The 10,949-nt window shown below is 51.9% G+C and overlaps 1 protein-coding gene across 3 annotated transcripts in view; it reads left to right on the top strand.

Moving 5' to 3' along the window:
• Positions 1-3,325: 3,325 nt before the first annotated feature.
• Positions 3,326-10,949, top strand: part of PLXNC1 (plexin C1) — a 153,280-nt gene continuing 145,656 nt past the window's right edge. For 2 of the 3 annotated variants that reach the window (XM_027543152.1, XM_027543150.1), the window contains exon 1: positions 3,327-4,467. In XM_027543152.1, the coding sequence (XP_027398953.1) occupies positions 3,397-4,467 (1,071 nt within the window). In that variant the 5' untranslated portion in view covers positions 3,327-3,396. Of the gene's footprint in view, positions 4,468-10,949 lie in introns of all 3 variants that reach the window. The other variant, XM_027543151.1, reaches the window with a different exon arrangement.

Here is a 10,949-nt window from a genome sequence, read left to right as displayed (position 1 = left end):
GGTAGCAGGTCTCTGTCTGGAGGATAAATCTGCACCATCTTCCTTTTTTTGGGTTTCAGCCAGTTGTGTTACAAGGAGTTCTGAATGTGCAATACAGGACACCCGATGGGCTGGGCTCCAGCACTGGGAGAGGGAAACCTGGTCACTGGTGGGATTCACATCCTCGGCCAGACAGTGGTGTCCGAGAGAAAGCGATCAAAAACGTTCAGAATCCACATGTCTAAGTATTTATTTTGGTTGTTCATGTTTCCCACCGTTTTCAAACGTGAACTTATGTCCTGAAGGTGGAGCTTTAGCACACAGGAAAATTGGAATGGGCCAAACGTGTTTGTACCAAACAGGATAGAATCAGCAAAGAACACATTCATATGCTTCCTAGTCCTCTACATTTTTCATGCCAAAAAATAGGCACAGATTCTGATTTCTTTCGCCATAGGAGCCTGCATACAATTAAATGGGAGAGAAAAGAAGCCTGCTCTCAAGAGTGGGGCTTATGATCCCAGTAGAATGGCAAGAGACTGTAGCCATCAAAGCCACTTACGCTTCTTGCTGGTAGAGTTTTTTAAGATGCTGTTTCTTTTTCAACACGAGGCAGCAATGAATTGAGTAGTGATCAAAATGCCGCACCACAGAGTATGTTTAATCCAAATAGCTCCCAAGATGGTCTGCTCCTGATTGTACCAACTCTACGGGACTTCAAGAAATTACTTGGTTACCAGTGAAGTAAAACTATCTCCAGAATGGAATTGAACTGTTGCTTCTCACAACATTGCCACAGCCGGCTCATGAAGGCAGTGAAGATCATTGTGTTTCTTCACCATTCACGGGGAATGCTGTCAAAATATGGGCACACACATCCCCTCCTATGCTGTGAAGGGTTCCATGAGCTACTGCAGATGCTTCCAAGACACCACTTTTTCCACTGCCAGCAGTGCAAAAATTCTTAAAACATTTCAGGTGGGAAGACAGTGCAGGGAGTGACGCCTGATTATTTTGGAGCAGAGCGTGTCTGATTAGCCTCACCTAAAGATCTCCTGATTCACCTCGATCTGGTAGCTCTAGGTCTCTCCCTTGCTCCTCTTCTCTCCTCACTGGCACCCCAACTGCCGTCACCGCAGCAGAAAGAGCGACCTGACAGCTTGTGGGAAAGCACGTGCTGCCTCCTGGCAGGCAAAGATAATGTTATCCAATTTCAAACAAGGAAAGGACAAATGGAAAGATGACCACTTGTGAATTCAAAGTATGAGAGCTACTGCCGGGATGATGTGAGCCTTTAACTGCACGTCCAGATTGGAAACCCCAGTTCCTCTTGTGCTTCTTGCTTCCCCTCACCGTCCTTTGCTTTAGCCTTCCAGATCAATCTCCTCCTGCCCTGTCCCTCAGCACAGGGGAGAACTTGGGGCACTATGGTAGAAGTTTAACACCTGCAACAGCTGCTCCTTCAGAAGGACTCAGCATCTAGATGAAGCACAGGCACCCCACCCCCAAAACGATTCCTTCTAGAATTGGGAAACTGGGAGGGGAAGGAAGAAAGGGGTCGTGACCAATTATCCTCCCTGGGGCCTCTGGTCTGGAAATGGCCTGGAAAGGGTCACAGATCTTCTCTCATGGGGTGCACCGGGTTCTCGGGGTCCCCCTGCTGCACCCCCGGATCACCTGCCAGATGGTAAGGTGCAGCTGCCTCAGAGCTGGGAGGTATCTGTGCAGTCTCTGAGGCTCCCTTCTGAGAAAGCATGAACCTACACACAGGTGTGCAATGATTCAGATAGTCACTGGGCTCCAGAAGTTCTTGGTGGTTTGGGGGGGCGGCCCAGCTGGTATTTGCCGCCTTGGTGGGTTGGTGAGACCTCAGAGAGTCCAAAGGAAAGAGGTGCGAAAGGAGGAGACAGAGGGACTGCCTCTAGGGAAATAAGGGTACTTGACTCTTAAGTCTGGGCTGGGAGGTAGGTGGGGACATTCAACTTGGGGAACTTTTCCGTCCCACCTGCTGAGAATGCTCTCCGGGTAGTTCCATAAAGACCACAGGTGGAACTTGGCTAGAGGGGGCGGTGTAAGCGGCCCTGGAGCTAGAAGAGAATTCGAATCTCACCTCTGCTGTCTGCCAGCAGTAGGACCCCCGGCGAGTTCCGCAACGTCTCCACCCCTCCTAACGAAATGGGGCTGATTACAACAAGTCACTAACAGGGTTGTTATGGGTATTAAATGAGTTTTAATCCACGTAATGAATTTCAAGCGGGACCCGGCACGCAGTATGCACTCAATAAATATTAGCCATGATCATTCAGGTTAGATGATGAGTAGAACTTTCTAAGTGCTAGGTTTGAAAGCCTGGGTCTCCGTTGCCAAGGGAAATGAGAGAACCTCCTCAAGTATGGGAGCTCCGGCCCCAGGGATTGTCCAGAACCAGAATCTCGGCGCCTGCCTTTCCTCCACCTCACTCCTCTGACCCGGGGAAACCCATCTCCTGTCACAGGGGCGCCTCTGTTCCTTGAGCCTCGGGCTTGTCAGTGTTTCCCTCTCTCGCGCTCCTCCCCAGGGCCTCCCTCCCGCCGCTCCACACCTGTCAGCAGCCCACGCAGCCTCCCAGTGGCCCGAGCCCCGGGCCTCAGCTGCAACCCTTTGGCGGCCTGGGTCCTAGTTCCCCGAGCCTTGCGCATCTCTCCGCGCCGCTCTCGTAAACAAAACCCGAGCGTTGGAGCAGCCCCGCGGGCGGACAGGCGCCGGAGCCAGCTTGGTGCGCTGTTAACGCGCCCCGGGAGCCCCGGGCGAGCTAAGGGGCTTTGGTGGTGGCGGCGGCAGGAGGCTTAGCTTTGTTATGAATAGATGAAAGAGGCCACCTACACAGTAACCCAAATTACGAGACCTCCCTCCTCCCTATCTCACCGAATCAAGAGGGGAGGGGAGATGGGCGTGGAGGGAGGGCGGGCGGCCAGGAGGCGGAGGGAGGAGGAGGAAGAGGATGAGGAAGGGGGCCAGTTGCATCCCACTTTCACAATGGGAAAGTGAAACGCACAAGCGCACCCAACCTCTCCAGCCCTCCCCGCCTGCCTCGCTCCCCTCCGCCCGTCCCCTCCCTTCCCCTCCGCGCCTCCCCTCGAGCGCCAGCATTGCACAGAGGAACTCTCCGGAGAAGGAGGGCCCGGAGGAAGCGGCGCCGGAGCGCGCAGGGCTTGCCGCCGCCGCCGCCGCCGCTGCACAGGCTGCCGGAACGAGCCCGCCGCGCGCCGCCCTCCCCGCTCTCCTTCCCGGGCGAGCCGCGGGGATGGGGCGGCCGCGGGAACCCGAGCGCGCGCAGGAGCCGCCGCCGCCCGCGTCTCACTCGCCGCGCGCCTGAGCCGCTGTCGCCGCCGCGCGCCCTGCCCGGGGGCGGCCCCCACCCCCCTGCGCCACAGCCCCATGGAGGTCTCCCGGAGGAAGGTACCGCCGCGCCCCCCGCGCCCCGCCGCGCTGCTGCCGCTGCTTGCCTATCTGCTGGCGCTCGCGGCGCCCGGCCAGGGCGCGGACGAGCCCGTGTGGCGGTCGGAGCAAGCTATCGGAGCCATCGCGGTGAGCCGGGAGGACGGCGTGTTCGTGGCGAGCGGCAGCTGCCTAGACCAGCTGGACTACAGCCTGGAGCACAGGCTCTCGCGCCTATACCGGGACCAAGCGGGCAACTGCTCGGAGCCCGTCCCGCTGACGCCCCCCGCGCGGCCCCGGCCGGGCAGCAGCTTCAGCAAGCTGCTGCTGCCCTACCGCGAGGGGGCGGCCGGCCTCGAGGGGCTGCTGCTCACCGGCTGGACCTTCGACCGGGGCGCCTGCGAGGTGCGACCCCTGGGCAATCTGAGCCGCAGCTCCCTGCGCAACGGCACCGAGGTGGTGTCGTGTCACCCGCAGGGCTCGACGGCCGGCGTGGTGTACTACGCGAACGACACCCAGAGCTGGTACCTGGCAGTGGCCGCCACCTATGTGCTGCCCGAGTCCGAGACGGCGAGCCGCTGCAACCCTGCGGCGTCCGACCGCGAAACGGCCATCGCGCTCAAGGACACGGGGAAGCGCAGCCTGGCCACGAAGGAGACGGGACGCCTCAAGCTGCGCGACGGCGGGGGTAGCCTGCACTTTGTGGACGCCTTTCTCTGGAACGGCAGCGTCTACTTCCCCTACTACCCCTACAACTACTCGACAGGCGCCGCCACCGGCTGGCCCAGCATGGCGCGCATCGCCAAGAGCTCCGAGATGCTCCTGTTCCAGGGCCAGGCGGCCCTCAACTGCGGCCACGGCCGCCCAGACGGCCGCCGCCTGCTGCTCTCTTCCAGCTTGGTGGAGGCCCTGGACGTCTGGGCGGGCGTGTTCAGCGCAGCCACCGGAGAGGACCAGGAGAAGCGCTCGCCCACCACCACCGCACTCTGCCTCTTCAGGATGAGTGAGATCCAGGCACGCACCAAGATCTGCCGCTGGGACTTCGAGATCGATAATAACGAGAACAACTGCGTAAGTCCTGCCCCTTCCTGGGGAGGGGAGCGCTCCCTTTGCGGAGCCGCGGGCGAGGCAGAGCCGCTGGCAGAGAGGGTTGACCTTTACCAGGTCTCGGATTAACGCAGCCCTGTGGCCGCCCGACGGCAGTTCTGGTACCTCGGGCTACTCTAAAGCACGGCCGGAAGTCCCCGAGGGAGTGTGAAAAAAGGGAGGTGGAGAGGGTAGGAGTTAAGCTCTAAACTCTGGTGACTGCATCCCATTGCCATCCCTGCCTATCCAAACAGGGGCGCTTGTTTGGGTCTGAGCCTCCCCTGGCAGCTCCCCCGCCCTCCCCTAAACGCTTCCCCCGGTGTGTGGTCTGGGTTGGCCTGCGGCTTTGACCCTTGTCCTCACCAGGGTTACCAAACGCAGTGCCCTGGGCTGAGAAGCCGTGGAAACTAAAGGACTTGCCACACCCCAGTCTTTGTGCCCACCCCCCGTAACCCGTGTGATGTGGTCTGAAGAGTTGGTCTGGTCGACACCGGTCAGCGCTAGGCTGGAACAGAGGCTCAGGCTTGGGGGAACAGAACCCTCTGCGCGACCCGGTGCAAGGGGGCGGGGCTGTGGCTCTGCTGAGGGTGTGCGCTGTGGTCTACGGCTCGGGGAGAGGCTGGGCCGGCGGAGGTGGCTTTGTGGGTAAAAAGCCTCACCCTAGAGGGGAGGGCGAGAGAAAGTGTCGGGGGTGCCACAGGCAGTTTCTGGGCTCCAGATTGTCTGACTAGATGGCAGGGCTCGGGGGCACCACCCACCCAGGCAAATGGCAGAGTTTTCCACCCACCACCCCTCACCTCCCCCAGGGTTCCCAGGACAGCCACAGCTTGACTCTTGAAACTGGCGTTTCTTTGACTGGGAAAGAAAGCCGCGGTTCAAGAGGGTCCAGTTGATGGGGATTATGGAGCCATTGTGCACTTCTCCGAGGCTCTTTTCCTTCCAAGGCTGCTGGCACATCAACTCCACATATGGCTCCTGAGAGGGGAGCCTGCTGAGCGCCTCCTTTATAACTGGACAGAAATCAAAGAGCAGAAATTAACGGCTACAGGTGTTGCCATTGTTTTGGTATAAAATGCGTCAGAGAGCAAGGCGAGAAGTCTTCACTTGGAAAAACGTGTTGTGTCGATACATTCGTTGTGTAAGCATAGAGAGGACATTGGCGCTAAGGTCTATTGAGAAGTGTATGGAAAGACACTCCCACCCGCATCCAGGCAGAGCCCATCTTACCAAATATTAGCCTTATTACTCAGAAAGAAAAAAAACAGGTCTTTTGCAAGGCCCCTTAGAATGGTCATTTGCTTCCTCCTCCTTGCTCACTACTTGTGTGCTGGGGCACACACATAATGTCTTCATTTAGTTACTGTTATAATTATTTTAAAATGTAAATAATGCATAATACTCCCTACATGACTTCATCTGGCTATACAATTATAAGTTAATATTTAATATCTGTCTTCATGAGATCCTTATGAATTCAAGTTTGGCAAAAACCATTGTCTTTGACTTCTCTGTTGAAAGACTTGAAAGTACCCCCACATAGCACTTAGAGTGCAGCTTCAGGCATACTTGGTCTCTCGGGTTAATGTCGAGACAGCTCGGAGGCCCGCAGCAGGTGATAACAGTGGAAGTCCAAGCTCCGCCATCTGACAGCTGTGTAGATGTGTGGGAGCCAAAACATTTCTCTTGACTGCCTTGCTCTACCCATTGAGTCCTAGAGGACTTAGTTCCCTTCCAAACCCAGCAGGCACCCTGAATGCACTCAGAATCCACGTTTTTGGCTCGATCAGGTGTTCCTACTTGCGCTGGGATGAGGGGAAGGAAAAGTCAGAGAGCTGCTTATCCATCTTTGTGCGGGGCACTTCTGGGAGGTGGCTGCCCCTTAGAAATCAAGCAAGGGGCAAACACATGCTGCCAAAAATCTGGAATTGGAGAAATAAATAATTAAACTAGGTCCCTCCACAGCATGTCTTGCTGCTGCTATTTATCGAGAGCTCCCGGTGTGCTCAGAGCTGCAGTTTCTGAAAGACGGGGTCTCTACCCTCTGAGCTTGTCACCCAAGTTAAATAATGTGCTCCAGTTCAAACAATAGCTTGTCAGGGCTGCCCAGGTGGGAACTTGGAGTTTTGCCTTTTTTTAAAAAAAAAAATATAAGTAAATTCCTTGCTGCTCGTATGTATTAAAAAGCCTTAATGGAATTGAATTTCAAGAGAGACTTTGGGGAGGGGGGAAAGGCGGTAGTTTTGGTGAAAAAGCTGACAATTTTATAACCTATTAAATAGGCGGATGAGATAGTTTAACAGATATTTGTTTGATGCCTGTTAGTGCAGGCAGTGCTCTGTGCTGGGCGCCGCTGATTCTGCCATCGAAAGGACAATAGCAGGTGGCAACCCCATTTAATGGGGTTATGAGATCAGTGTGCCCCTAGTTGTCGCTCAGAACAATGATGTCATTTGGGTTGCATTTGTTCTGCATTTTATTTTCAGGTTTTCCATGTGTTTTGGAAAAGGCATGCTGAATTACAAGGCACCTAAGACAAGAGACGAAACTTGAAAAACCTCTCTAGAGGGAGCCTCAGTCAATTCTAACAGTGGTTCCCCCCAGCAGACACAGCATTATAGTAGTAATCCATGGGCAGTGAGGCACAGGCGTAGACTGGCTTGCCTTCCCCTGCTCCCCCTGCGTGACTCTCTCCCTTTCCATCTTCAGTCAGCCGTGGGTAGGAAAGTGACGGGAATGACTGGGTTGTGTTTTCTCATGTCTAGGTTCTCTCCTGATCTCTTGTGAGCTGGTTTTCTTGCCTTCAGCTTCTCTCTCTAAGGATTCATTCACGAGATGCTTGTGCAATGATTGTGTCCTCAGCCGTCCACACACTGGGCCATGATTTTTTTCTGTCTTGCCTCCAACTTTGAATCCCCTTTCACAACTATGGCAGGTTAGCTCCAGCCTGCAAACGTGCCCAGGCAGCCTAATTCTGTAGACACTCTCTAATAATCCTAATCAGTATTTGTATGCAGTTCCTCATATATTACTTCTTTTGAGCCCCTCAGCAAGTCTAAGGTTGCTTCTCTGAGGAACTTTCCCATTTACCTGATGAGGAAGCTTGAGATCACTTAAGCAACTTGCTCAAGATAAATACATGAAGTAAACATCAGAGGCTCTGGCTTAAACCCAGGTCTTGCGGTATCTACTTCTGTATTCATTCCACCACTCTAGTGCTTCTCAAACTTTGCCTTCAAAGTCCCCTAATTAGAGGCAGCAACCAGCTTCCCCTAGGATACACCCCTTGAAGTGTGTTTTAAAACTTGATGTAATTTTTTTTTTCATTCTATTCCGTAACATATCTGTGTGCTTGGATCAACATAAAAATGAATGTTTTAAATTATGTACAAGTTAACTTAACTTCCTCTCATCTCTGAACTCCTGCCACCCTTGGCATACCAATACACTGATAGAAAAGTGTGTGTACCTGAGTTTTGAAGTCTGATTGGTCCAGATTATTTGGCTACTGTGGTTGGATCCTGGGGTTGCTTGTGGTTTAAACATGGTGGCCTCTGTAGACACTGAGGGTAGTGTGTTTTCTTATTGTGTTGGCCAACGAGATGACTCTATTTCATTCTATTCCTTGTAGGGAGACACACCCCCTTCCTCCACACTCACATAATTCCAAAGCCTGACATAAGTTATTTGTCATGCAGACAACCACAAAACACTCGCATGCTCTCCAACAGACAGTAACCCAAGATGCTTCTAGCTACTGCGTGCAGAAGTAATGTCCCAGGGCCACTCGGCAGTGCAGCCTTATTGACCTCAAAATCCACAGTCTTCCTGTGATGTTTATTTCCCCTTTAGTTTCTGTTATGATCTTGTCTGGCCACTTTGCAATCTATAGACTAGGTGGTGAATTTTACCCCTATACATATATCTGATATGCAAGCAGGGATTCAAAAAGGCCAACACCCACTTAGAGGGAAAAAGCAGTCATAGCTGCTACTGTTAGATGATTACTATGGCCAGGCTTTGAGCTAAGCACTTCACATGACTTACATTTGGTTGGTTGTAATGCCCCATATGCGGCAAGGACCGTAGTTGTTGCTATAGTTTTACGATGAGATATTGAGACCTGGAGAGCTTTGGTTAATTTCCGTAACTGGTAAATGACAGAGCATTGAGGACCTGAACTTGTAACACACAGCCGTAAACAATTCAGCATCACAGACGTTGGATTGTGGTGTCAATCTTGTCCTCCATGAGGAGGCTAGGCTCTTCCTGCTACTCAGAGATCAGCTGTAAACTGGACTTCAGTTCATTCAGTCACTCAGTCACGTCTGACTCTTTGTGACCCCATGGACTATGGCACGCCAGGCTTCCCTGTCCATCACCAACTCCCAGAGCTTGCTCAAACTCATGTCCATCGAGTCAGTGACGCCATCCAACCATCTCATGCTCTGCCATCCCCTTCTCCTGCCTTCAATCTCTCCCGGCATTAGGGTCTTTTCCAAGGAGTCAGTTCTTCACATCAGGTGGCCAAAGTGTTGAAGTTTCAGCCTCAGCATCAGTCTTACCAATGAATACTCAGGACTGATTTCCTTTAGGATTGAGTGGTTTTCCTTTAGGATTGACTTAAGCTGGACTTAAGACAGTAGAACAGAGAATTCTTGAGGGAGAACTGGGTTTCTGGATCTGCGTATTTGAGCACCTGAAATTCAGGCTTTGGGAGGGTTGTAGCTCCTCAGTGGTCAGTTTCTAGGTAACACTGGGACTCTGTATTCAGACTTATAACAACCTCAGAGAGACGTACAGGACCTTTAAGGACTGCTCTAAGTTTTTGGTTTTCGGACATAAGAACTAGCTCATAAACTCAATCCCGGGATCTTAGCCTGTTAAACCTGGGTTATAGGAACTCTTGTCTTTATTAGCAGCTATAATTAAAATACAAGCCCCAGGAGGTCAGGAACCTTGTAACATTCAACTCTCTGTTGAAGCCAGAGTTCCTAGCATAGTAACTTAAATATTTGTTAAATTAATAAATGAAAGGGGTTGGGGGCTCACGTTGGGGATGTTTTCTGTCCTTAGCAGCCACACTTTCTTGAGTCTGGCCACCTCATGCTCGCTTATGGATGCTGTGCTCTGTTGCTCTATCGGGTCTGACTCTTTGCAACTCCATGGACTACCAGGCTCCTCTGTCCATGGAGTTTTCCAGGCAAGAATACTGTAGTGAGTTGCCATTTCCTCCTCCAGGGGGTCTTCCCAACCCAGGGATTGAACCCTCATCTGTTTCATCTCCTGCACTGACAGGTGGATTCTTTACCACTGAGCCACCTGGGAAGCCTTCATGCCCCCTTAACTATTGTCTTTTTCTTGATGTCTAATGAGCTGGGGCCTCTTTCTTCTCTAGTCCGAGCATCTCTGACATCCTCCACTCCTCTGGCTTTCCCCAGAAATTCCCATTCTTTGGACTTGCCAGGCTTACGGTCTTGCCAACCTGAGCATTAACTTTGACCATAAAAACCCAGCATGGTTGACACTTCTTTGGTATAATTTAATAATGTGCATGCTCATGCCTTCCAGAGACAAAAAGAGAGGGCTTTGTGCTGTTGGGCAGTGATCCTCAAAGTGTTGTCTCGACCAGCAACAGCATCACCAGGGAACTTACTTGAAATGCAAATTCTTGGGCCCCCGCATCAGATTTACTAAATCAGAATCTCAGTAGGGCGTGGGATGGGCAGTCTGTGTTTTTAACAATCTCTCCAGGTGACTCTACTATACATTCAGGTTTTAGAACCACAGCTGCAAGGTATCACAGTTTCCCTTGCAGCTCAAACACTTGGGATAAGAACTTGTCCCATTGTTTTCATTGCATTTTACTTCAGGTCATAGAAAGTAACTGACTCATCCCACTCCCCTTATATTTCTTATCCTCTTCTAATTGCTCAACAGAAATACCTAGAAAAACTCCCAAAGTCTTACTATTTTTGAGTTTGGCGTTTGAGTCTCAAGAACCTGTAAGTCATAGTTTAGTTAGCTCCTTCACCCTTTCATGCAAGAGTCTGTTTGCATTTCATTCCAGGATGTGGGCAGGGGGAGATTTCTAGAGCCTTCCAAGCTGTACACAACCAATTCTACACGCCAGAATTCTAAGGGTCTACTCTTTACAGCATCAATCTTGATACCAATTTCTATTCTAATTAGGCACAGTTGGTTGCATGAAACCAAGCTCTACATAAGTAAGCTCCAACAAGGAGATGGGGAATTTAGTGGATAGGAACATGTGGGATTACATGGAATCCTAGGAAGAGGAGAGGTGCTTGCCTGCACAGACTCTGGATCCAGGTAGACAGGGACCATAGCTGCCATTTCCCAGTTGTGTGACCTTGTGCAAATTATTTAACCTTTCTGTGCTTGTTTGTCTACCTAGAAGTACTGATCCTTTTTGCTTCATAGGATTTTTGTCTGGACCAATGGCTTAA

Source organism: Bos indicus x Bos taurus, chromosome 5, assembly GCF_003369695.1.
Source record: "Bos indicus x Bos taurus breed Angus x Brahman F1 hybrid chromosome 5, Bos_hybrid_MaternalHap_v2.0, whole genome shotgun sequence".
NCBI lineage: Eukaryota > Metazoa > Chordata > Mammalia > Artiodactyla > Bovidae > Bos > Bos indicus x Bos taurus.
This window is presented reverse-complemented; position numbering and strand designations above follow the sequence as displayed.